The following is a 27,898-nucleotide window of genomic DNA, read 5'->3' as shown; positions in this document are numbered from 1 at the left end:
AGAAAAGTATATAAGAAGTACAAAGAAAGCTATTGGCATATGATAAAATTACAATAAATATAGTTTCAATGACAGTACTGTATTACCATTTAAAAAATTGTAGAAAAATGTTTTATCTTCTCATAGTTTCTTTAAAATTTTGTGAATGTATAGAGCTACCTGAGAACTGGGGTTGGTAGAGTTGGTAGAATGCCTAGTATGCATAGGCTGTAGGTTCAGTCCCCCGAGAGAGTGCTTAGCGTGCATGGACGCTGAGTTCAATACCCAGCACTGCATAAACCAGGCATGGTAATGCACACCTGAAACCCTACCATTCAGGAGTTAGAGACCAAAGGATCAGAAGTTCAAGGTCATCCTAAGCTACACATTACGTTTGAAGCCAACCTGAGCTACATGAGACACTGACAGAGAGAGATAGAAGCTTGCTATTCCCCAAATTTTATTTTCTCAATTTTTCAATTATTTTGTCATATGTTTCAAAAGAAACAGTAAAGCTTCTCAATTCAAGATGTGTTCCAAGGTCTCACCAAATCTGCTAGACTTTTGAGGTCAGCCAGTTTCCCTGGACTTCTGTCTCTTTTGAACAAAATGCCTCCCTAGACCCTCCTGACACACATATCTTCCTGTCTGAGATTCACTGGAAAGAACATAAGTATTTAAGAATGGTGTAGTATGATCTGAGCATGAGTGTAAGTACCATGGGGTTTCATTCAGCATAAAGAATGAAAAATGATGTTATTCGGGGGAAATGGACAGAAGTCATCATAGTAAGCAAAACAAGGCAGACAAGGTAGGACATATACCAATGTTGTTTTCTCCTCTGTGAACACTAGATTTGAAAGAGCACGAAAGTAGGAGGGAACTGTTTTGGAAGGGGAGCCAGCAGGAGAGGGAGTAGTGGCAAGAGAAGGTAACAGGAGTGTACACAATTGAAGCAGCTTATACATGTGTGCAAAAACACCATAGTGAACCCATTTTTTAAAATTAATACAGCCTGAAAAATAAGAACTAAATGCAGGCTATAGTATTCATGAAATACATAATATATTATATAACTATGATTTATCCTCGACTTATGTCAGGGTATTTGCTTTGCATGCTTACGGCCTTGTTTTGATTTTATTGTGATGAAAGTTCTCACTATTCAGCCCAAACTGGCCCGGAAGACACAATCTTCTTGCCTCAGCCTCCCTCGCGCTCACAGTATTGTCAAGGAGTCATCAGTAGAGTGGTGTTTTATGCATGGGTTTGATACATATAAACTGTGAGTTAGAGTAAGGCAATTAAGCTCCTCCTGAGCCGTAATTGTAAATCAGCATCATTCCCATTTCATTTCTAACGTTTCTTCCAGCTTTTGTCCACTTGATTTACACTGCCTTCATAAAGGGTTCTGTATTTTGAATACAAAACAGAGCTCACACACTTTGGCATGGATGTTTTGGTCTGGATAATTCTTTGTCCTGAAGTCTGTACCATGTATCACAGGATGCCTCATAGCATCCCTGGTCTCTTCTCACTCGATACCAAGAGCACTCCACCCTTTATTGTGACAACAAAGCATGTCTGCAGACTTCACCTAGTGTCTCCTGGGGAGGGCAGGGGTTGGGGTTGACGTGAAAAATTACCACTTAGTTGAGGACCACAGAGCATCTGAGCAAGGAAGGTTTATAAAGGAGTACAGGACCTTACAGTATGTACCAGTGCTTTAAATTTAGTGTCTTAAGACATTTCAAATGGGTGTGTGTCCTTGATGACATGATTTCTTCCTTTTTAAAAAGGAATTCCAGTGCACAAAGTTCAGTGCTGCGTCTGTGTATGTTTCTGCTCACGGTCTTCCTTATCTCACCCCATTTCTCATGCTATGCCTTGCTTGTAGCTCTTCCCCACGCATCTCATTAAGCTTAAGGGATACCTGTCCACATATAAACACCCCATGTGGGCCACAATAAATAACCAACCATGGCTGACCTACTGATCCTTACCAGTATTGCATGAATTTTAAGGGTTCTGAAAATTAAGCAAACTCCCCTCCTTATAAGTCAGACTGATGGACCCCAGTTTAGGGGAAACACTCCTTGAATTTAAGAGATTATCTGATTTTGAATATTTCCTTTCCATATCCTGACAGCAATTTCCTTTAAGCAAATGAAATTTTGTCCCTTCTATAAGCATTACAAGCAGAAAAGAACTGTTCCCCGAAGATGTTTTTTTTTTTTTTTTTTTGCCATCTCCTTACTTCATCTCTAAACAAGAAGATCAGAAACCACCAGTGTTCTAAACACCACCCCCTACACCAGTGGTTCTCAATCTTCCTAATGCTGTGACCCTTTCACACAGTTTCTCATGTCGAGATGACTCCCAACCATAAAATTATTCTGTTGCTACTTCATAACTGTGATTTTGCTAATTATGAATCATAATGTAAATATCTGATATGCAGGATGTCTGATATGTGACCCTGTGAAAGGGTTGTTTGACTCCCCAAAAGAGTTGGAACCTACAGGTTGAGAACTACTGTCCTAGGTGCCCTAGAGGCTTCTGCCCGATGTAGGGGTTCAAGACTACCCAAGCACATACTTATCTGGCTGAAGTTGGACACACTGAGCCAGTTGTTGCTGTACTCTCCCGTGGAGCTTGTTTCTCCTGGCTTCGAATTCAAATGGTCACTTTGATAGCAGGCATTGATCGTTATCACCTGGAGAGAAAGACACTTGTTGGAATACTATGACACTAATCTGATAATATTTTACATTCTGTTTATAGATACACACAGTGGAAGGCAGTGATTGGAGCTGGCCACATCCTGAATTACGTGGGACACGTACAAACCCCATCATTCAGGCTAGCAGCATACACACATCTGTGCACCTTCCCTTTGTCGTCATGATTAAGAACCAGAATGTGGTGTGGGAACTGAATAAGCATCAGAATCACTCAGGGCTCAGGAACAGTCACTGGCCTGCACCCTCAGGATTTCTATTCAGAAGGTCTAGGGGAGAGACGAGATTCAGATATCTAAAGCCTTCCCAGGGGAAGCTCATGCCGCTGACTGGAGATCACGTTTCAAAATCTACTGATCTAGAGAGAGGGAAAGATTTCCATTCAAAGTGTTTGCATTGGAATTCTGTCCCATTAGAACTTGTGTGAACTTAGAAACTAGTTTACTCTTTCCATCCTTCATTGTCTCCAACATTGAAGCAATAGATAGCTGGTATACCATGATTGTCTTACATCTTTCCCAGGGAGAGACAACAGGCAAATTGGTAAATTTCAAAGCAAGAAATAAATGAAATTTTAAGTACTTGAGCTCCAGTGGAATTCCTAGTTGAACCAGACCATTTGAAATATTCTAAAATAAATCTCTTTAAATGCTTATCCCATGGTATTCCAACAGCATCTTCTGAGAGAGTAGCCTTCTTTATCAAGCTAACTCTCCCCCTAACAGGTGATTTTACATAATTGCCTCCATCTTGTCTCATTGCTTCTGTTTCTTTTTTAACTTAGTTTGGGGGAGGTGTACACATGACTACTATATTTACATCATTTCCAACCTCCAATTCCTCACATGCCTCCAATTCCTCTCAAACTCATGACTTTTTCTTTAACTATTGTTGTGTGTATGTGTGTGTGTGTATACATACACATACACACACACATACACACACATATACATACAACACACTGAGTCCATTTAGTGTTGCTCATATATGCATCTGTAAGTAACAACCAGTTGGATTACTTATTGAGGACTTGTCCCTGGAGAAGACTGATTCTCCCTCTCTCAGTAATCATTAATTGCCCATACCTCTTCATCTAGGGGTATGGCCTTGTGAGATATTCTCCATCCACACTGACCTATCAACTGATGTCATTGTTCAGGTCTTGTTTAGGCAACAATATTTTTGAGATTATGGATGCAATATATAGAAGACACTCTCTCAAAGAAGACATCTTGGTCCTCTAGTTCCTATAACCTTTCTGCTCCCTCTTCTAAAATATTCCCTAAGAGTTAGTTGTTGGGGCTGTGTTGTTGACAATATCTATAGGCTGGAGCTGGGCACCCCATGGTCAGTTATTCTCTGCATTTTGACCAGTTATGGGTTTCTATAATGGCTTTAGTCTACTTCATACAAAAGCTTTTTTGATGAGGAGTGAGAAATAATGTACTTCAAGTTCTTAAAGATCACAGATGTTAACATAAAACACTGCACCAGCAAAACTATCCATCATAGCTGGATAAATACAAACATACTAAAAGAATTCATGTCCACTAAACCAGCCCTACAAAGAACTGTGGAAGTCATACTCCAGGCTGAAGACAGGAATAAGCATCCAAGAGAGTATAGAAAAAGAACAAAGCTATAATTACTGAAACACAAAAATAGGGCTAACACCACAAGTAGCAAAATAGCAATGATAACAATAACAAAATTGTATCAATCAACCTATCAATAATAAATGTAAATATCACTCACTTCAACTCCCCATTCACCTAAGGTTAGTGGAATGGATTAAGAAACAAAATTCATCTTTCTGTTTCTACAAGGAACACAGTTTACCTTGAAAGTAGGTACCATCTTAAAGTCAAAAAAGGAAAAGATGAAAAAAATCTCATTCCAAGCAAATGAGATTCCAAACAACTGTCATTATCCTAGTATCTAATAAAATCAAAATCAAACTAAAACTAATAAGAACAGAAATTCTAGTCAAGGGAACAATTAACCGAGAAGATATTATGATCATAAACATAGATGCCCCAAACACTGGTAAGCTCACTTTCATAAAAAGCAAATAAACTCCAGCTCTATAATAGTGGATAATTTCAGTACCCTACTTTATGCAGTAGATAGGTCATCTGAACAAAAAATAAATAAAATAAAATAAAATCAGAATTAAATGACAATGTACATCAAATGGACTTAATAGATATTTATAGAATATTCCACCCAAGACCAAAGAATGTACATTCTACTCAACGACCCATGGAATTGTCTCTAAAATAGACCACATAATGAGATACAAAACAAATCTTAACAAATTCATAAAATCGAAATAATTCCATTTATTCTTTCTGACTACAATGCAATAGAGCTTAAAATCAACACCAAATGAATCCCCAGTAATTACACAAGCCCATGAAGATTAAACAACACATTACTGAATGACCAATGGGCCCAAAAAGAAATGAAAAAAAAAAAATAAAAGATTTCTGGTACTGAATGAAAATGAAAACAAAATACATTGAAAAAAAGAAACAAAAAACAAAAAACAAAAAACAAAAAAAAAAAAAAAACCCTGGGACACCGTAAAAGCTGTCCTAACAGGAAAATTTATAGCTCCAAGCACTGACATTAAAAAAATTTTAAAGACACAAATAAATGACTTAATGATACAACTTAAGCATTTGTAAATACAAGAACAAACCAGAAACAGTAGATTGAAAGAAATAATAAAAATCAAAGCAAAAATTAATGAAAAAGAAAATAATACAAAGAATCAATGAATCTAAGAGCTGGTTCTTTGAGAAAGTAAACAAGATTGACAGACCCTGGGCCCAACTAACCGAAAGAAAGAAAGAGAGAACCCAATTTAACAGAAGCTAAAATGATCAGGAAAATATTACAACAGACACCAAAGAAATTCAGAATATTAAAAAAGAATGCTTTAAAAACCTATACTACACAAAGTAGAAAAGAGCAAAAATAGACAAATTTCTAGACTCATGCAAACCACTGATGTTTAGCCAATAATAAATGACCAACAAGTTAAATAGACCCAGAACAAATAAGGAGATTAAACAGTAATAAAAAGCCTTCAATGCTTATTATTGTAACAAAGAGAGCTGAGTATATTTTAAGCACCAGTTTATTCAGAAAAAAAATACATGTAAATGAAAAAGAAAATAAAACAACACATGAAGAGCATGAAAGATGAACTCTTGAAAAATAGAGTCATTCTGAGAATATATTTAAAAGTCACTGGACTAACATGAAAACAATCCTAGAGTTTGTAGGACCTGACTATGTGCACTTGAATGCCTATATTCAAAAATAAAAAGTTAAAATATTTACATGTATGGAATTGTCAGTGAATGAATTAAAATACTTTTTTTAAATACTTGAAATTCCCAAATCATTAGCCAAATTTTCTAACTTAAACTAGAAAGAGAAAATCAAGTCAAACCCAAAGTAAACTGAACAAAAGAAACAGAATTTAATTCAAAGAAAAATCAATAAAATTGAGTTGGTTTTTCAAAAAGAAAAAAAAATTAACAAAACAGATAAAAAACTGCAGCCAGACTGGTTATGAAAGACAGGAAGGAAACATAAATTCAAATGTCCAGGATTTAAGAGATGGTGTCACTGCAGGTCCTTCATGCAGCAATAAAGCAGCAACAAGAAAATGTCACAAGGAGGCAGGTAGAGCACACCTCTCATCCCAGCTTCTGGGGCACTAAGGTGGGAGGAGCATGAGTTCCAGGCCAGCCAGAACACATAATGATGCCCTGCCTCAAAGACAGAGCTGGAGAGAGGGGCAGGGGAGCAGGACCTATCAGAAATAACACTATGCCAATTAATAAGATCCACAGACCCTTGGCCCAACTAACCAAGAGAAAGGAAGAGATGTCCCAAGTTACCAGGAGCAGAGATGTACAGGAAACACTACACAAAATGGATAAAGACTTTAAATACAGAAATGGTTGAAAAAGCACTTAAGAATTTGATCATCTATATAGTCCTATAACTGTTACAGATACTTAATATGTAGTTAAAAACTTTCCCACAAGAATGGTGTTATTGGATAATTCAACTGAATATGTAATGTTGAAAGATTATCAACTTTTTACAAACTCACAAAAAAAAAAAAAAAAAAAAAAAAAAAAAAAAACTGAAGACATACACCCAATGTAGACAATGGTCCTGGGATAATTCTGATACGCAAACCAAAGCTATGAGACAATAACTAAAGACAATGCTCCAACACAGGTGCAAAAAGACCAGCAAAATTAATATCATATGTAAATGTACATAGGTGGACAAGTGGTGTTTATCCCAGTAATGCTGGTTTAATGCTCAAAATCTTAACTCTAACATTATAAAATCAATTAACAAGGTAAAGAAGAAAACCATCTAAATTGGTGCACAATAATATTGACAAATATCATATTTAAAAACAAAAGACTTTCCAGGAGCAATAAAAGAAAACACAAAGGCCCTGGTTCTGCCTCCAATACAGTTCAAAGAAAAAACATGGAAAGATGCCCACTTCCATCACTTGTCTTTAACATGAAGTGTTTTAGCAGTGTGATCAGGCAAAAAAAAAGTTAATATGTCCAGATTGAAGATTAAGAATTAAAACAGCATCATCAATATCATCACTTAAATAAAACATCATCAAAAAACTTTCAAAAGCAAAAGTGAGTTTGGAAAAATTATAAGACCAAGGCTTTACACATACACACACACACACACACACACACACACACACACACACACACACACTCACAGAGAGAGAGAGGGAGAGAGAGATTTACTGTTTTAAGGTAACTACAATTACAATAAATTTTAAAACTTTTAATTCTTAGATACACATGTAACATGAGATACTCAAGACCTGAATCCTAAAAACTACAAAGAATTACTGAGAAAAGCTTAAAGAAGACCTTTAGCTAGACATATATCACTTCCAGTAGATCAGACACCTAACTATGGTTAAGATGTCAATTTTTCCACAACTGGCATGCAGATTCAGAGCAATTCTGTTCCAAATCCCAGAAGGCTTCTGTGTAAAAACTAAAATCTGAGACTAAATTTATATGTGAATGCAAAGAACATAAAATAGCCAAATCATTTCTTGAAAAACGAAGGATTTCTTTTATGCATGATTTCACAACTTATAAAGTTTCGGTAGTTGAGATAGATTTAGTATTGGCATGGAGATAGACCAAAATAGAGCCACACATACTGTGTGGGTCTGTATAGTCAATTAGCTTTTGACAAATGTTAAGGTAATTCAATAGAAAAAAAAAGTCACATTTTTACCAAGAAATGACAGAATTTTTTGATATTCATATGAGAGAGAAAATTCAGTCCTTTCCTATCCCCATATACAAAAATTATCTTAAAATGGGCTTTAGAGCTACTGTTGAAACTAAAAGTATTAGGAATCCTATCCGAAAACAAAACGCAAAGTCTTTGTGAATATCTTGGGTTCAGGAAGGGAAAGCAAACCTTTAGCTACAGGAGGAAAAAGTCAAATACTTGATCAGAATTTAAAAAATAAATCTCTGTACATCTGAGAACAGTTATGAGAACAAAGGGGTAACATGCCAGTGGGAAAGGGGGTTCTCAAAAACACCCAACAACAGACTAGAACGCACAGCAAGAGTTTACAACTTCACAGTCAGCGAACAAGTCCAGTTCTACATTCTATAAATGGCCCAGACAGATGAGTCCAGACGAACACATGGAAGTTCTCCTAGGAGCTTGAGTCAATACTCACTAACCTCACAACGGTGCACTCTACAGGGCCACCAGTGCACCTGAGATTAAGACCGAGCTTCATGCAAACAGATGTGGAAGCAGAACAGCTGGTATACTCATAAACCATGCACGGACACAGAAAGCCTTGTAGTAGCATTGCTAACAATTACACACCACAGGATGCTAGCATTCTTCACCTTCCCCCAAGTGCTTGTCAAAGAGAAATTAAAACAAATGTTCATGAAAGGACTTATAACAAATGTTCACTCAGGCTGTCTTAGACTAGCCCAAACTGGAAACAACCTGACTGGCTTTCAGCTTGTGAGGAGATAAACAAGTCAAAATGTGTGTCTTCACTCTTCCCTGTACAATATGATTGTGTGTTCACAGCAGGAGCCAAGGGGAGATGCCACTAAGTCAGTTGCTCAAACCTGAAGTACAAAGGGAAGAACACTTACCGGCACCTGGAGTCCCTGAGTCCTCATCTTCTTCTTGGACAGACTCCTGTTCTTGGTGAGGAGTTTTGCTTTGATCCATGTTGACCCTGTCTCTGAGGATCTTGAATGGCCTGGAAGAGAAATAGTGTACATGTGAATGCTGAAGGCCGTTTACAGAGACACTTTTGTCTTAAAGAGGGGGCTGGGATAATGAGAAGAATGATGCTATCCTCAATAACCCATGGCATTTTCAGAAGAGTAACAATGAAAATAACCACACTTTTTAAAATGTTTGCTCCTCACCCAACCCAGCCATAAGTGGATGTCTTTATCACACCTCTCACCCCTCAAGATTCAGGAATCAATACAGAAAAAAAAAAAAAAAAAAAAAAAAAAAGGTGGAAAAAAAGACTGTGGTAAATAGAGATGATGGATGACTCCAAGGAAACGGCGCTTTCCACAAAGTGGGCTTGATGCACATATGAACTCACAAGGACTGTGACAGCGTGCACAGGACCTACACAAGTTCATGCAAGACAAAAATACCAGTAAGAAGGGGAAGTGGACACTAAGTTCCGCCCTTAACCAAGAAGCTATTGCAATTAATAGCTGCTGAGAGACACCTTTCTCCAACGGAGTGCCATGGCTAAGTCAACTGGACCCCAGGCAGGGCAAGCCCCATGGTCAGGAGGAATTGGCTAACGCAAACAACTCCATAATTGAGTGTGTGTGTGTGTGTGTGTGTGTGTGTGTGTGTGTGTGTGTGCGTGCGTGCGTGCGTGCGTGCGTGCGCGCCCTTTTTTTTGTTTTGTTTCGAGCTTGGTTTTGGTTTGTTTGTTTGTTTTTTGTTTTTGTTTGTATATTTGGTTTTGGAGAGAGAAAGAACATGACGTTGTGGGGGTAGGGGAAGATCTGAGAGGAGTTACAAGATGAAAGAGACTATGACCAAAATACATTGAAAAGTTTGAAAAATAAAAACTAAGAAAATGAGTGAGAAAAAAATAAAACATTTGTTCCTTACTGTTATTCTTCCAGATCTTCCTCAGTTTCTCCTCCTTGTGGAACCTAAAACTATGACTCCTAATGAGAGGTCTGTCTCTACAGAGAGGATTGATCCAAAAAGATCTTCTTGGCTGGGTCCATGGTCCTGCCACCACTGAGCGCTCACTACTCTGGGCCAGTCTTCTTGAGTTATCCAGTCTGGACCTGCCTCCTCTGTGCAGGGGACATTCTCTGCCTGGAATGGAGTCACTGCTGCTAGTGGAGGGCAAGCACGTTTTCCACTTTTTCTTAAAACTAAACACACCAGTTTCATCACTTTCTGAAAATGCCCAATTCACATATCCACCTTCAGCTTGCATGCTGATGGCTCGGGAAGGAAGAGAAGTCATTGTTGTAGGAGCAGGCATGCCACTCAGCGTGAGTGGCTCTTCTTCTGCCTTGTCATATTTGTCTGACATCTGTGTGACTGCCTCATGCTGCTCCTTGTGTTCTGCTACCAATGCTTGGTGGGAGGCAGCAGGGGTCTGCACAGGCAGATGGATGGTGATATCATGTTGGCATACATGTTCCAGTGCCAGGCCATCTATGTGGGCCTCCTCAGATGATCTGAAAATATGTGGGGGTTTTTCCAAAGAAAAAGGAACTTGCTTTTCAGAAGACGGGACCAGGAGAAACTGGCCATACTTAGAGTGTGCTTGTCTGACATGAGACACCCCAGAAGCAACTGTCCTTGATTCAATTTCTTCTTCCTCCTGTTCTTCTCTTACCTGTGAGGCCTCTCTCTTACCGTGTGCAATCTCTAAGAGGGCACCATTCTGCCCTCTTGGGGGAAGCTGGCTTCTAGCAAGACTCCGCAGCAAAGAAGGGGGCATGCTATAATACTGAAATTTCTTCTTTTCACAGCCCTCCATGCTGCTTAGAACATTTGCACAGATGACATTGGTCCAGCTGTGGGGATGTTTTCTACAAGTAGAATTCTTTCTGCTGGCCAGACGAACCTCATCTTCTTGCAAAGTGTCAACAGCTGAAAGGACCTTTAGGGTGTCAACAGTCAGGGCCGAGAGATCCTGGAGGTGTCCCACCTGGCTGTCCAAGGATAGTAGGGAGTCTTTTATAAAAGATACTTTGTCATTCATTTCTTTCAGTTGGAAGAACATCTCTGAAACCCTAATGGTGAAGATAGGAAGAAAACCAATAAACACATTATTCTGTCGGAATTGTTTTTGCTCTCTTCTTGATTTGCTTCCATCCATAAGTGACAGCTATATCTTACCTGCTTCCCAAAGCTAAGCCTACTTCCTATGTTCTTCCCTCTCTCTAACACAGTATGTATTCTAATCCCAGGTGATCTTGATTTCCTCTATTTTCCCAGGGAGGAATATGATAAATCTATATGCCCAGCCCTCATGTCTTTCTAATGTCTCAGAGCCAACTTTCCAGCTGCCTGCAGGTTACCACTGCAATTATCTGATGGATCAGCCCATTGTTAGTCACTAATGTATTCATTCTTTTGCATGACAAACATTGGGAAACCTTCTATTGGACAATCCTGGTGTGAGGAAATCCTAAGACAAAATCAAAACGATTGAGACAGAAAGTACCTCCAACCCTGTAGTTCAAATATACTTCTCACACTCCAAATAAAATCCATTTTAGATCTATATTCAGAAAAGACATAAGGCAATTTTTAAAATTATTTTGAATGCATGGACTCAAAATTATGATATCTGGCCATTAATTGATGAAAAAACAACATGGCACATTCTTCAGTAGACTTGTTTAAGAGTAAACTGCAAATAAATTGGATTGAGATAAAAATCCCATTCATAGGGAAGAAACTAACAAAATCTTGTTTGCTAAATGTTTATCTGTACATGTTATTGTAAATATCTCTAGTGGGGATGTTTTGTTTCCTTCAAAAAACATATGCTGACATCTTAACCCAAGACCCTTATTTGTTCTTTACCCAAGTAATCAAGCTAACATTAGGTCATATGATAAACCCTGCTTGAAGACAAGGAACATAAATATAAAAAAAGTCACTCTTAGTCCATATACCGTTATTTGTATGTCTGTTTTCAGTGGCTGACTGTTCAGTCTGTGGTGGTCTTCACTAGGGAAGACTATTCCTCCTGCTCTCCACCTTCCTTAGTTGCCTGTAGCTCTATGTCTAGGGTTGAGGCCTCCTGAGCTTTCCCCTTTCCATATTACCACATCTATTAAAGAAAAAGAAGCTGAAAATTTGAAAGAGAGGATGGGGGCAAAGTACATGGGAGTAGGTGGAGGGGAGAAAGGGAAGAAGAAAAATTGTGTGACTGTATTATAATCTCAAAACCATTAAATATGCCCCTTAAAGATTCAAAAAAAGAAGAAGAAAAATAAAAGTCTTAGCACAGACAAGCACAGAAGGAAGAAGATGTGAAGACACACTGAGAGAAGATGGCATTTGGACCAGAGTTGTATAGCAAAAAGCCAAGAGCTACTACCACTGACAAGCAACCAGAAGCTAGTAGGGCAAGGAAGGACTCTTTTCTAAGGACATCAGAGAGAGGGCAGTCCTGTGACACCTTGACTTTGGACACTTAGCTCCAGAAACATGACATAGTCAATTTTTACTGATATAAAACACTGAGTCTGGGCCACTCTTTCCCTACAGTAACACTAAGAAACTAATGCAGTTATCAAAGCACAGATAGATGTGATGATTAATTTTAATTGTCAGCTTGATATGTAATCTAGAAAGAGTTGAAAAGAAAGTTTCACTAAGGGACTATCTAGATCAAGTTAGCCTATAGACATGTCTGTGGGAGATAATCTTGATTATATTAATAGAGGTGGGAAGACCCATACAGTGTGGAGGGCATCTTTCCCTGCTCAGGGGATCCTGGATTGTCTAAAAGTGGAGAGAGCAAACTGAGCACCAGCATACATGCACTTAATCGCTGTTCTCTGCTCTCACAACTATAGATGTGACTACTTCAAGGTCCTTCCACCTTGTCATCACTTGACTGACCCCTAGAATCATGAGTCACATCAGCCCCTTCTCCCTTAAGTTGCTCTTGCTAGGGTATTTCATCAAAGCAACAGGTAATGAGACTAGGACAACAGCAAGAAAAGAAATTATGAAAGACATCAATGTAGCTGGAGTTTCTCTCCGGGTCCCACCAAGCCCCTGCAGTCCTGCAGCACACTTATAAAATAGTCACTTAGACGCTTATATTAATTAAAACTGTTTGGCCTAATGGCTCAGGCTTCTTGCTAGCTAGATCTTACATCTTAAATTAACCCATTTCTATAAATCTGTATCTTGCCACATGGCTTGTGGCTTACCAGAATCTTACATCATATTTCTCATGGCCATGGCTGGCAGCGTCTCTCAACTCAGCCTTCCACTCCCCAGAATTCTCCTCTCTCTTTGTCCCTCCTATACTTCCTGCCTGGCTACTGGCCAATCAGCACTTTATTTATTAACCAATCAGAGCAACACGTTCACAGCATAGAGAATATCCCACAGCACATCAGGTTTTATTACTTAATATAAAAGCATAGTACACCAGGCAGTGGTGGCACACACCTTTAATCCCAGCACTCGGGAGGCAGAGGCAGGCAGATCTCTGTGAGTTCAAGGCCAGCCTGGTCTCCAAAGCGAGTTCCAGGAAAGGCACAAAGCTACCCAGAGAAACCCTGTCTCAAAAAAACAAAACAAAAAAAATGTATAGCACAAAAGTTCAAAGAAAACATTGACTCCTGTATTGGAGACATGACTCAATGGTTAAGAGCACTGGCTGCTCTTTTAGAGGACCTGGGTTCAATTCCCAGCACCTACATGGCAACTCACAACTGTCCATAACTTCAGCTCCAGGGGATCTAACACCCTCACACACAGATATACATGCAGGCAAAACATCAATGCACATAAAATAAAAATAAATAAATCATTTTAAAAAATACTGACTCTCGCCGGGCGTTGGTGGTGCACGCCTTTAATCCCAGCACTCGGGAGGCAGAGCCAGGCGGATCTCTGTGAGTTCGAGGCCAGCCTGGGCTACCAAGTGAGCTCCAGGAAAGGCGCAAAGCTACACAGAGAAACCCTGTCTCGAAAAACCAAAAAAAAAAAAAAAAAAAAAAAAAAAAAAAAAAAAAAAAAATACTGACTCTCTCTTATGAGGGCTAAAGTTATGTTTTAAGCTTAAACTACTGTGCTTAAGAGATCCACAAAATAAAAATGCCTCTAACCTGTAAGCCCCATTTGCCCAAGGGCAGGCAACTTCCTGTAATGTTGGTGGCAGCTGTCGTTCACATGAAATAGCAAGCCACATGTTTTCACTTCTGTAAAGAAGCTTGGTTGCCCCAACTGTACAAAATGTGCTTGATCACATCTAGGCAGGACGTATGTAGGCATAAACTACACTAGGATGTATGTAGCTCCTGATTGGATGAAGGTGGATAATATGTAGCCTTGTGGGGTTTACCTTTATAAGTCTCTGACTAATGTAATTCTCTTGGAATTCTCACATCACACTCTGGGAATCCCTGGTATGAACCTTGCCAGTGTCCATTGTCCTGGCCAGTATTTAATAAAGCTTGCTTAAAATTTGGCTCAAAAATTGTGAGAGTGGTCTTATTCTCACCTGGTGGGATTAACATTGTTGGAGGCCCCAACAGGATTAGACCACCCACCCAAATTCTAAAGCTGGACTTCACTCCAGGACTCCAGGGCTAAAGGGCAGCCTCATGAGATGCACGTTGAGATGTTCCAAGGCTCCAAGGCATGCTTTTGGTTTCACAGACTATCAGAGTGAACTGCCATGTGAGAAAAACAGCAAGCCCTTATGGAGGCCTTCCCTGATGAGTTATAGTAATTTTCTGTGACATCTGGTTCTGTTGGGATCCCAATCTAGGATGTGGAGTTCAACAGGAGCCAATATTCGCCTCTCCAAAGCAAAAAGCAAGGCATCATAACACCTGCATGATTCTCATTGTTTGGATACTGGGAACCAACATGGAAATCAGTTGGGCCTAGTGAAATGTAAAGTTTTGTCTGTAGGTTTTGTGTGTGTGGATGGGTCTGTGATTTCTGGTGTGTCTGTGAGTCTTGTTGCAGATCTAGGAGCCGAGGCAGAAATGGGTCAGGCTCAGTTGACTGTATGGATGATGGCTGCCACCACATGTTTAGTTTCTGACTGCCCTCCTTTGAGCGCATGGGCTCTCTATGTTCTGTGTCCATCGGCTTTGTTTTTGTTGTCCCTGCCACGGCTGCTGGCACCAGCCACCACTAACACACTTGCCATGGTAGCTTTGACAGCTAGGGATCAGAATTTCTTATCTCTGAGATTTTTGGTCACTGGACTTGGTTTAGAATGGATTCAAATGTCTTTTGAGTGTGGATAATATTAAAGTTATTTTATGCTGCTCTGCTTTATTGAAAAGCTGGCTCTGGAGCTGGGTTTGGGTTCTCCCCTCTCTAGAGCCAAGCATGCTTATTTCAAAGTCTTTTCTCTGTCCTATGTCAGGTAAGCCACCCGATTTTATAACAGGGAGAAAAAAGGAAAGCAAAACAGCTAAAACAAACAAACACACAACACCATTGGTTTCATTTAACTCCCTAAAACTTCAAGACAGGGTTTCTCTTGTGTAGCTTTGCGCCTTTCCTGGAACTCACTTGGTAGCCCAGGCTGGCCTCGAACTCACAGAGATCCGCCTGCCTCTGCCTCCCTAGTGCTGGGATTAAAGGCGTGCGCCACCACCGCCCGGCCAAAACTTTTTAAGATATATATAACCTTATCTCCAGATTTGAATGACTACTATGCGAATTTCCTATACCTAAAGATTTGTAAGTTTATTGGGTATGGTTAAAAATCTGTAACAAAAAAAAAGTTAACTTAAAACTTGTAATACAGGGGTGTGACACTGTCTTGGAGTATAAGCAAGATGTGGTTTCCCACCATCTTAGCTACTGTCCCCCACTGGGATGGAAGTAGCCACATGGCTGGCAGCCACCATTGCTAGGGTTAAAAAAGGTGGATGCCATGTAACTTCACTGCCACCTTGATTAAAGGTAAGTAACCACATGGTCTTTCCAGCCTAGGAGGCAACAACAGGTCTCCCAGGTGTTTGGGATCAGGATGGATTTTTGTATGATAATTCTTGTCCCAAAAACAAAGTCATAAAAACAAGGTTTAGAAAGACAGGATTTAAAAATAATGGTTGCTTAATAAAGTATTAAAGCTGCACTTATGTACAGTGCATATAACATAATATCGTTATATATAATGCAGCTTTAATATGCATTTATATAGAAGAATGTACCTCATGCTGACTTCCAAACTTTGTAATGGAAGATTCGCCTAAGTGACATTGGTTTTAAAGGCATGAAAGGGTCATGGAGAATAGCTGAGGCTTGGCAGTGTGTGGCAGGGGCTAGAGTTCCTAAGGAGAGCCCAAGAGAGGGACCCCAGCAGTTTTGGAGATGCTGGTGCCATGTGATAGCCACCAGGAACAATAGCCACAATGTAATGGATCCAGCTGGGACCTAGAAGAAAGGTTTTATGTGCTGCTGATGGTGGAGCTAGAGATGTAACCCAAGCCCCTTTGAGAAGCCCCAGAAGATGGTGAGTGAATCCAGATGTTGAGCATGGAGCTGCTTGCATTGCTGGACTTTGGTTTTGCCTTGTCTAGACTGTGGCTGTGCCCTGCTCCATCTCTCTTGAAGTAAAAAAGAAAGGGTACTTAAGCTATTTTTTTATATTGTAGGAGCCCACAGTTGAGAGATCTTAAACTTTTTAAAAAGGAAATTCCTGAGTGTTACCAAAAACCTTAGTTTTCTGTCAATTCCTCATTTTACCTTCCAGAGTAGGGGAAGAGATAACAAGAAACTGGAAAACATAACTCTCTTCTGTCATTCCTGGCCTCCAGTAGTGACATTCTTGGAATTACTGCTTTGGGGTCCCTTCCCAATCTGACCACTTTCTTCCTCCTGTTCTCATCAGTCTAAGGAATGGTCAATCCTCAGTCCCAGTGGTATTTTTATAAGCAGAGTTTTGTACCTAACTGCAATTAGCTCTGGGATTTTGATGAAATAACATTATTGTTAGAGTCATAAATTTCCACAATAAATGAGAATTTAAAAAATAAAAAAAACTAGGTTTTTTTAAATATTTAAATTTATAAGGCTATGGGACATTTTAAGTTTATGAAACAGATTGCATTGCAATGTCTTTATTAATATGTAATCTTTAAAAGATTAGTAAAAATAAATAAATGAGTTAGGGCCACAGCTATGAGCACCAAACCCTAAACACTAGAAACTGGGATGTTCCTATCATATGATGCAGCAAAGGCAGTGATCTAATGAGTCCGGCAAAGAGTCTATAGAATGTCTCTCCTTCCTAAGGTCTACTTAGGCTAGCAGAGACTGACTTGAGAATGTATGTCTAGCTTCTTTGTCTTTGTTAATTTTGTTAAGCTTTAACTATTTTGATAAACTGAGTCATACAAGAAACTGTGATATTCTGTAATGGTGCACTATGTAAGGACCAGGAAAGTAATGTTGCCAGTCTCTCTATGGGTTTTATATATATGATTTAAAGTTTTATTTCGATACTAAAAGGGCTTTAATTCAAAAATTGCTATTTTTTTAAGACTAAACCTAGCAGGGATAAAAAATGCAAATCTTAATCCTATAAAAGCCACCGACTTATAGCAAACTGTTAAAGATGATTAAGATATGAAAGCTAATAGTCATAAATGATCAAATTCTCTAATGTGTTCAGAACTATACTTGTAATCATACAAAGTACTAATGTAATTAATTACAGGAATAAGATTTATTTAGTGTCTTGTATGTTTTCAAGGTTAAGCCTAAAGCAAGTAATAATAACAACAAAAAGTAAATTTAATTTGAAATCAGTTACACTTTTTTGTTGTTGTTTGTTTTATTTTTCAAGACAGGGTTTCTCTATACAGCCCTGACTGTCCTGGAACTCACTTTGTAGACCAGGCTCACCTCAAACTCAAAGAGATTCACCTGCCTCTGCCTTCTAAGTGCTAGGATTAAAGCTATGCACCACCATACCCAATGAAATCAAGTACACTTAATAGATGGCACTCAAAACTTTTCAGAGATCTGATGAATCTGGCATTTAAAATGTTTAATGGGAAAAAGCTTCCTGTGATAGACAGAAATGCCAGATTCTAGAAGCAACCCTAAGGTCTCCAAAGAAAACAAAAACAAATTAGGCATAGACCTAGACTGTAGTGATGCTAACCACTGGGCAAAACTTCCTCATGACTCCCCAGCTGCCAGGGCCCTGCACAAACTGAGGATACTGTCGGTTGACTGTCTACTCTAAGTCAAAGTAGGCCAATTTTTCCAAGTTCTTTGTCCACAAGAAAAGCTCTCAGACCTTCTGAGACTGGCAGCCAAAGGCCTATGCTGTCCTGTGCAGCAACTGGAGATGCAATGTTGTCCTGTGTAACAACCAAAGACCTCCAACCTCTGCCCCGCAATGCAGTCGTAGAGACCGCAGGAGCCTCCCAGGTAGCAGGTAAGTCTCTGTCATTTTAATCGCTACAAAGGCCATTTGGTTTATACTTCCTGCTATAATTTATCCTTCTCAGATCTCTGGTGGTGTCGATAGCAGCAACAGGCAACCAGCTCCTCCCCCAAGACTGCAGCTACCTTGGTAGTTCACTTTATATGTAAAAATAAAGCCTTGATTTTTCTAGAGCTACTAGGTCTCCTGCTGAGAAAGGCAGACAGGTTTATCTTGCTAATGGGCTTCGTATTAAAGGATAAACATGTCTCAGATGTAACTTTTTACTATTCTTTTATTTCAAAAAAAGAAAAAAGAAACTTGTTTTGCAATGACTGTTCTCAGTAACTAACTACTTGTGCCTCATGGTAATGATTAGATGGAAATAAAAAGGTTTGAAGCTTAAGTTGTGAAGATCTAAAAGAAAAAGTATTTTAAGATGTGTAAATGCGAGTTATAAAAGTCTAAGGAAGTTATTTAAGGTATGTGAAGAATGAGAAATGTTTCAGATTTCTTTCCCTCTCTATGCTATTGTTATACTAAGGTTTCAAAGTTCAGAGATTTAACATTGATCAATGGAGTTATGGTAAGATGTTAAAGTACTAACTACATCGTAATCACAAGCTCAAGATTTTAAATTTCCTTTGATTGTCTTCTAAGTATAGACTTAAAGGTCCTTCTCATTGGGCTAGACACATCTCTGTCCAATCCATATATCCAGCCCTCTGGCAAGAGAAAAAAATGTTCATGATTTTTTAGCCCAAAGCCATAGCTTTTGCTATGACTCAAAGGCATGAGTCTGCTCCAGCTGTTTTATAGACACCTGTTAGCTGCTTTTTGTACATTTACTACATTCTGTAATGTAGATTTTAATACAGATTACAAACAATGATAATGTTAATATATTTAAAACTTTTATCTCTTTTATAAACAAAAAAAAAGCAATCATGTAAGTTTCAGGAAGTCAAGGGAGTCGGAAGACTTGGATTCACCTCTCACAAAGACTTAGGACTCCTCCCCTTCCCCCAACTCCCAGGACGATGAGATTGGAAGTTCCAAATGTAAGATTCCCTTTAAGTTTCTTAACTTTAACTTCTATCCTTAATCTATACTTAAATCAGTAGATTTCCACTTGGCTAAGAAACATCATCCAGGAATCAGCTGAGGACTACACACTGCTCCAAGAGTGATCTACACCATGCCAATTCCTGCTAGTCCTACAAAACTGGAGACCCCTGGACTTGCTAAAAGCTGATGGTGATTGTTCCCTGTTTCTTAAGCTGGGTCAGTTAACTATGTGCATCTGATGAATACCCCATTGCCCTAATCCCCTTCTGGCCTTTGACTAGCATTCTAGTCTTTCTGGACCCTGACAACAATGTCCTAATTTCATCAGGAAATAGTTACAGAAGAGAGTACATCACCCATTATCCTCAAAAAAGGCTGGAATATTAGGTTCAAAGGAAACTCCCTGGCAGAGGGGGACAAAATGGCTACCTATATAGTGCCTTTTGGCATAGCAGGAGTCATGCTGGCCTCCAGGTTCATTATCAAAAAAGTACCTTTTAGAGCTAAATAGTTCCAGATCTATCAATAGATTCATTAGCTGAAATAATCCTACAATGTAATAGGGCACTCAACCTGCTCTATGCAGAAAGGAAGTTAGTATATTAAGAAAAAAATGCTGTTTCTATGCAAACCACTTGGGAATCATTAGAGATAATATTGCTGTACAAAAAAAAATGCAGAAAAAAAAAAGGATCCAAAATGAGAGACATTACTGCTTCCTATTCTCATTTTCAGGCTTCTTCTAGATAGTAACTCTGATGTCAGCCACCATAGGGCCTTTGGCCCTTCTGTTTCTGCTGATTGCTGTTGGCTCTTGCATCATTAATGCCTTAACTAGATACATAAATTCCCATCTGAGTGCCATTAAGCTGATGATTATTAGATCCCAATATGAGCAGCTACCTACTACAGTGTTAAGGATTTGACTCAGGATACAATTCAAGGGTTGAATGTAACAGTTAAAATTATGTTTTAAGTTTAAATTACTGTGCTATAAAACAAAAATGCCTCTAACCTGTGAGCCCCATTTGCCCAAGGACAGGTAACTTCCTATAATGCCAGGGGCTGTTGTTCATGTAAGATAACAAGTCACATGTTTTCACTTCTGTAAACAAGGTTGGTTGCCCCAGTTGCACAACATGTGCTTGATCACATGTAGGCAGGAGGCACATAGACAGGAATTTATGCTTGTACACACATTCTTATGTCAAGATGCATGCTTTCCCCTGATTGAATGAAGGTGGGAAGCATGTAGCCTTGTGGATTTTGCCTTTATGAGCACCTGACTAATTTGGTGTCATACTCTGGAAGTCACCAATATGGACCTTGCCAGTGTCCACTATCCTGGCCAGTATTTAATTGCTTCAAATTTGGCTCAAAATTTGTGGTAGTGGTCTTGTTCTCACCCAGTGGGATCCCACCCCCTCTGCCATCTACTTATGGATAAAGATGTGAGCTCTCAGCTACTGCTCCATGCACCATGCCTACCTGCCTGCTGCCATGCTCTCTGCCATGACAGCCATGGACTCACCCTCAGAAACTGTAAGCACACAATAAGCCCTTTCTTCTATAAGTTGGTGTCTTACAGAAGTTGGACATGGTGTCTTATTATAAGAATATGGAAGTAACTAAGACAGAAGTTAGTACCAGGAAGTGGGATGTTACTTTGACAGCCCTGACGGTGTTGGGTTGGGAAGGAATGTGGAAGACTTTCAGAATTTGGACTAGAAAAGCAGTTGAAAGCTGTAAGCAGAGCTTAAGAGATCATTCTAGTAGGAGCTTGGAAGACCATAGTGCTAAGAGCAATGTGAACTATGGAGGTCCAGCAATTTAAGTTTTGGCAAAGAATGGGGCTGCTGCTTGTCCTTGTCTTAAAAATCTACTGGAGGCTAAATTGAAGAGTTTTGAATTAATTTATTTGGCAGATATATCAAGACAGCCTAATATTTTACTCTATTATGTGGCTATTACTAAGCTACTTTTATGCAGGTCTACAATAAAAAAAAGTGCAAACAGGGCAAAAAAAAAATACAAAACGTACAGTTTGAAGAGAAAAAGAACATCAGTAAATTAGTGTTAGAGCCAAGGGTTGTTCTGAGAGATGACAGGACTGATGTAGAAAAAAAGAAAGGGAATGGTGTCCTCAAGGAAAAACCTCACCCAGCTAAGCTTCCAACATATAGAAAGGAAAGTTTATGAAACAAAGGAAAGTATCAACAAATCAAAATGTATGCAAATATAATTCAAGGTGGGAGAGGTTCCATCCCAAGCAGGCAACAGAACTTGGCAGCACAGGTCACATGGCCCTGGCTTTAAAGTCATGAAGAATACATGAGTAAAGGGGTTGTAGATTCTTCTTCCACAATTAAAGAAAGCTGCTGAGGCCAGGCATGTGCAGGGGAGTCCCTGCATGCAAGCCCAGATAGGCCAGCCATTGCATGAAACTGTGAAAGTAAAGCCTGCATTGTGTTGGAGACCCCAAGGCACTGGAAATGCCAGAGCCATGGGCTATCTACCAAAGAGAGCTGTAGACAGGGAATGGATCCAGCCCAAGACAGAAAAGTATGTTGTAGTCATCAGAGCTGGAAGAGCCATCTAAGCTCTGACATCAGACATGAAACTACAGCATTTGGAGTTTTCCCTATTGAATTTTGATGTTGCTTTGGTCCAGTATTTCCTCACTATGCCCCATTTCCTCCCTTTTGGAATGGTAATGTATCTTTTGAGCCATTGTGTGGTGATATTTTATTTTTGCTGAAATGTGTTGATATTTTATTTGTGCATTAATAAATACAGCTTGCTTGAAGATCAGGGGGGAAAGGCCAGCCATTTTAAGTAAACAAAGAAGTCAGGCAGCACTCGCCCTTAATCCTATCACTTAGCAGGCAGGATCTCTGTGTGTTCAAGGCCACACTAGGTAACAGAGCCAAGTGTGGTGACACATGCCTTCCATCCTAGTAACAACCATAGAGGCCTGGGGGTCTGTACAGACAGACAGAAAGTGAGAGAGCTGTGTTGGAGAGGAAGTGAAGTAGCTGGGCTCAGATAGCCAACGAGAGGGCAGAACAGCAAGGCAATAAAGGTGTGGGTAGAGAGGAGTAGTGCATATTTGGAAGCTGCAGAATTGGTGAGGTAAGGTAGGCTGGTGGCTTTCCCTATTTCCCTGATCTAAGGCTTTCACCCCTATATTTGGCTCGGTGTTTTTTATTTAATAAGACCATTTAGAAATTCGTATACACCGTGGTGTGTTGGAAGTATATAATTTGCTTTTGACTTCACAGGGGGTTACAGTTAAGAGATCACCTGCATCTTAGAAGAAACTTGACATTTTTAAACTGTGTTGAGACTGTGAAAGACTGTAGGGACTTTGGAAGTTGAACTGAATGCATTTTGCAGTATAATATTGCTATTAGCCTATGGGGAACAGAGAGTACAATGTGGTGCTTGACTTAAAAATGGCTCCTATAGGCTCATATAATTGAATACTTGATCCCTGGATGGTGGAATTGTTTGGGAAGGATTAGGAGGTGTGATCTTTTTGGAGGGGATTTCAAAAGCCCATGTCATTTTCCAGTTTGTTCCCATTCTTCCCCTCCCTGCGCCTCTGCTCTCTACTGGGTTAGGATTCAAGTTCTTGGCTACTACTGTAGCATAATGCTCCCTGCCTTGATGAACATGATCTTACCCTTTGAAATTATAAGCCCCCAATAAATTTTTCTATTAATAAAAATTGGAAAATTAGTATTCTAACATTTATATCCCTTAATAAACCAAATTGTCTTTGTAAATCATTAAGGAATAAATGACATGAGGAGATAATCCCCCAAATACAAAATAAGAAAGGTAAGAGAAAATGATAAAATAGGAAAAGTCATTTGGTAATAAGAGATGAAAGTGAAATGATAATGATTTCCTCTATATTGTAACATTTTTAAAACTATTTACAATTTTTAAGGAAGCTGCAATTTCATTATGTTAAAATGACAAATGTTCCTTACAAGAGAAGACAGAATTATATACAATCATTAAAAGTAACAATTACATTGTTGATAGTCAGCTGTCTTTAGCTATTTCTGCTGGTGGGAAAAAGGCTCTGAATGTCTCACGTTCTGTCTTACATATTTTAAAATTTGTCATATAATTTTCTATTTAAAGAAATAAAAACTAACTCGAGAGTCGGAGACAGGCAGATCTCCAAGTTCGAGGCTAGCCTGATCTACAGAGCGAGTTCCAGAACAGTCAGTGCTACACAGAGAAACCCTGTCTCAAAAAACAAGAAAAAATAAAAATAATAAAAACTAAAATATTAAATAAATAATACTTCAGGTGGAGTTGGAGAGATGGCTCAGTGCTTAAGAACACTGGCTGCTCTTCCAGAGAGGGCCCATGTTCAATGGCAGCTTACAACCATTGTAACTCCAGTTTCAGGGGATCTGACACTCTCTCTCTTCTGGCCTCTGCAGGCACACATACATATGCATAAAATTAAAATACACACTTTTTTAAAAGAATATTTTTGCAACTGGAGAAATGAATCAACAGTTAAAGAGCACTAACTGCTCTTACAGAGGACCCAGGTTCAGTTCCCAGCATCTATATGATAGTTCACAAATGTCTGTAACTCCAATTCCAGGTGATCCAATGCCCTCTCTACTGACCTCCTTGGACACCAGACACACATGAGCTATACATCGATACATGCAGACAAAGCATTTATGCATGTAAAATGAAAAGTCTGTGATAAAGAGATGAAACTGAAAACCAACAAGGGAGGAAATATAAGCAGTGATTTCATAGCTGATATGGTCATCTGCAGTCTTGAAAAATAGTCCCATTCTTACTTGGGGCTGGGAGAAGGGCTGTGGAGGATCACTCCACAGAAAGAAGGGTACTCGGTCTTAGCAAGCACCACTCAAAACAGTGCTCAGTTTCCTGCCTCTAGAACACATCTAAAGCACAGGAATTGTGTGACCTCCCACCCCTTCTTTCTGAGAGCAGTATAGATGGGAACTTAACAAATAAAGCAGGTGGTGTTTTTCATTTTCATTGTATTCTATAGGAGCAGAACCCTTTCTGGCTAATTCTGTATAAAATCCAACTTCTGTAACTCACCGGTGGCTTAAAGCATGCTTGCTGACCTTCTGTAACCTAAAATGTTCGAACTGGCAAGGACGGTGTAGGAAAGAGCACAAAGTATATGTATATTTCCTTCCAAATATGCTTAATTGGAACGTCTCCATCCAGTGCCCTGTTTCATCTAATTCAAAAACAGTACAGTCTGAGCAGTGGTAATGGAGACTCATTAAGTTCCATTAGCTGCAGACGCACCGAATGGATACAATAGAATCCAGCCACTATTCACAGCAACAGGTGGTACGCTACAATAGAAACCTGTTAGACAAATAACCTGGTCGCCTGAAATGGGCCCTCTTGCTTTTTACAGGGACTCATTTTCTAAAACACGGTGTCCTGTGAAGTGTATTTTAATTATATTCCTAGACCACTGGCTGCATTAATTCAATGTAGCTTTTCAGTCATTCTGACACATAAAACAAATTCTTACTATTGCAGCTTCCTCTGTGCAAGGTCTGAGTGGAGGCCTGGTGACTGTTTTACCTGTGGGGCCATTAACCAACATTCTTAAAAATGAGATAATAAGAAACACAATTATAATCAGCCTGAAAGTCCTGCCGTGGAGTGCTCGCTATGAGCAAAGCATTACAGGAAGGTTCTACTCACACTGTTTTCTTTCACTGCATCATAGTTCTGTGAGGTGGGCATGACTACCATTCCCTTCACAGAAAAGGGGTTAGGTCACATATCCAATGTCACGTGGCTGGGCATTAAGCCAGACAGTCGACATCTGACCCACCACTGCAGCCAGCCAGCCCCCTCAGCAAATCATCTGGGATCAAAGCACAGTTTTCTGGGGAATCCTCCCTGAAGGACAAGCCCCTGGAGGTACTCCCAGATGTTGCTCAATAGAGCCTCAGCCAGACACGAATTTGCTGAGGTTAAGGCTGCACAGTAGAATCAGGGTGTGCATCATGCTGAAGCTTCCACAAATTGTAGAAACCATGGCACTTCCCAAATACAGTGCTGAATGTGCTGAAAGGGGAAAAATACCACAGGCATCTCTCTCCACAGACCAGAGAGAAAGGGAATCTGGCAAACACTTGCTCTCTGTCCACATCTCAAAGTCATTTCATTCTAGAAGGTAGATGGTTAATGCCTCCTTTGGGCTTAGGCAAACATGCAGTGACTTCTAAGATCTCCTTATGTTACCTCTTAAAGCCATTGCTCAGTCACTTCCCTAGCACCCCTCATTTATGAGCTCCCCAAAAACAGCCTCAACAAGGATGGCAATATAAAGTCATTGCCACTTGGGGCTCATTCTAGTAAGAAAACACGATCATCGGAAGAAATTCTGTTAGAAATAAAGAGCCAAGTTCTAAACCCCTTAGAAGTATCCCTATTTTCCAGGAGCCATACAATCACTTAGCATCTAGCCTCCCCTTAAGTCTGAGAGAAATGAAGCATCACATGAGGGTTAGGGAATGGGACTTACTATGACCATCACCGCTGAAGTACTTGTTTCTAAATCCCTTGGGTTCTTGAGTTCTCACGTTCAAGAGAAAGATGATGCATGAGGGTTAGAGGACAGAAGGTCTTAGGACCATCACCACTGAAGTACTTGCTAGAATCCCTGGTACCCAGGTACACACTCAGCATTGCCAAGACTTCTAATTACTACCCGCTGTGAACACCACTTGCACTCCCTGGGTCTTGCCTTCCCAGTCTTCTCTGTCCCTTTCCTTCCCGATCTGCAGATGTTGGTACTAGCTACCTTCATTCGATTTCTCTTCTCTGCCATGTTCTCTGCTGGGATTGACAGCAGATACCCACGGACCCTCTCCTGCTCCAGTTTCAAGTTCCCCAGGCCTTCAGAGTCATTCCTCCGTGTGAATGTCTGTGGTTGGGTCACCTGAGTCACGTGGTCAACAAATACAAGCCCTGTTGCTTTTCCACACATTTGTACAAACCGTCTCCTAATGATGCCATCTTTCCCTGATGGCTCCACCTGTGTGGATCTGAGAAGCCACCTGGGCTCCATCCTTGCCTTCCGCTCTACCCAATCCCTACTCTGCTTCATGAATTGTCCCTTTGTTCCATCCCACGGCCACAGCCTGGGCTACACACCTTCTCTCCCCTGGCATCCCTGGACCCCAACTGACCCCTCAAATTCACATTCAAATCTACCAGGCTGACAAGCCTATCAGAGTGCCTCCATTCATAATCTCAGCCAGAGCTGTTCTGGCCTTACTTTATCTCCCTCCAGGTCTTAAAGGGGAATTTGTATTTATGATGATCAGTGTTGATCATCAATTTGACAGGGTTTAGAATCACCTTGGAAACATATCTCTGGGTTTACCTTTGAGAATGTTTCCAGAGAGTTCTAACTATAGAAGAGCCATTGTGAATGTTGGTGGCACCATCCCATGGGCAGAGGTCCCAGACTGAACTACAAAGGAGAAATGAAGCTGAACTCCAGCATTCATCTCTCGGCTTCCTGACTGTGGATTCCATGTGACCAGCTGCCTCGCTCCCCTGCTGCCATGATTCTCTTCTGTGAGGTGTTACACCCTCAAACTGGGAGCAAAAAAAGTCCTTCATCTCTTAACATGCTTCTTGTCGGGGTTTTGTCAACGCAATGAGAAGTAACAAATACAGTACTTCAAAAGGAATCTTACTCCTGACTTGTGATCAATTTTTCCAACTAAGTAGCAATGTATTTTTTCCACCCAGCCATGCATAGCTCATCCCTGTCACCCAGGTTGATCCACACACTGTGTCTTTCTACCCATCCATGCATAGCTCACCCAGGTTGATCCACACACTGTGTCTTTCTATCCATCCATGCATAGCTCATCCCTGTCACCCAGGTTGATCCACACACTGTGTCTTTCTACCCATCCATGCATAGCTCACCCCTGTCACCCAGGTTGATCCACACAGTTCTAAGTGATTGGCCTATGTTCTCATCTATGTCACAAATAAGAAAACTAATGTTCAGAGCAGTTCGATAAATTTTCCCAAATGCACATAGTTACAGGGGTAGAAGCAGAGCTGAGGCCTGGCTCTACCAGCTTCTAAGAAGAGCAGACACATGACACAAAGTCCAGCAGGCCCACGGTGCTGCAGAAGCACAGTTATCAAGAGAGAATATGCAGAAGGAGAGAGAAAGTTCAAGTGGTGATGGTCTAAAGAGATTATGGAGATAAATGATGGGTCCACAATCACCATTTTCTCAATATTTAATATGATCTCAAGTTCAACCAGCGACATAGACACATATTTATATAAATATATTATC

At 40.0% G+C, this 27,898-nt stretch overlaps 1 protein-coding gene across 1 annotated transcript in view; it reads right to left on the bottom strand.

Moving 5' to 3' along the window:
• Trpm6 (transient receptor potential cation channel subfamily M member 6) overlaps nucleotides 1-27,898 on the bottom strand; it is a 149,223-nt gene that overhangs the window by 29,870 nt on the left and 91,455 nt on the right. The window contains exons 26-28 of the mRNA XM_028874898.2: nucleotides 9,942-11,089; nucleotides 8,942-9,051; nucleotides 2,578-2,695 (exon numbers count right to left, since the gene is read on the bottom strand). Coding sequence (XP_028730731.1) covers nucleotides 2,578-2,695; nucleotides 8,942-9,051; nucleotides 9,942-11,089 — 1,376 coding nt within the window. The remainder of the gene's footprint in view (nucleotides 1-2,577; nucleotides 2,696-8,941; nucleotides 9,052-9,941; nucleotides 11,090-27,898) is intronic.

This window comes from Peromyscus leucopus, chromosome 1 (assembly GCF_004664715.2).
Source record: "Peromyscus leucopus breed LL Stock chromosome 1, UCI_PerLeu_2.1, whole genome shotgun sequence".
NCBI lineage: Eukaryota > Metazoa > Chordata > Mammalia > Rodentia > Cricetidae > Peromyscus > Peromyscus leucopus.
The sequence above is the reverse complement of the archived record's forward strand: the minus strand, read 5'-3'. Positions and strand labels throughout refer to the sequence as shown.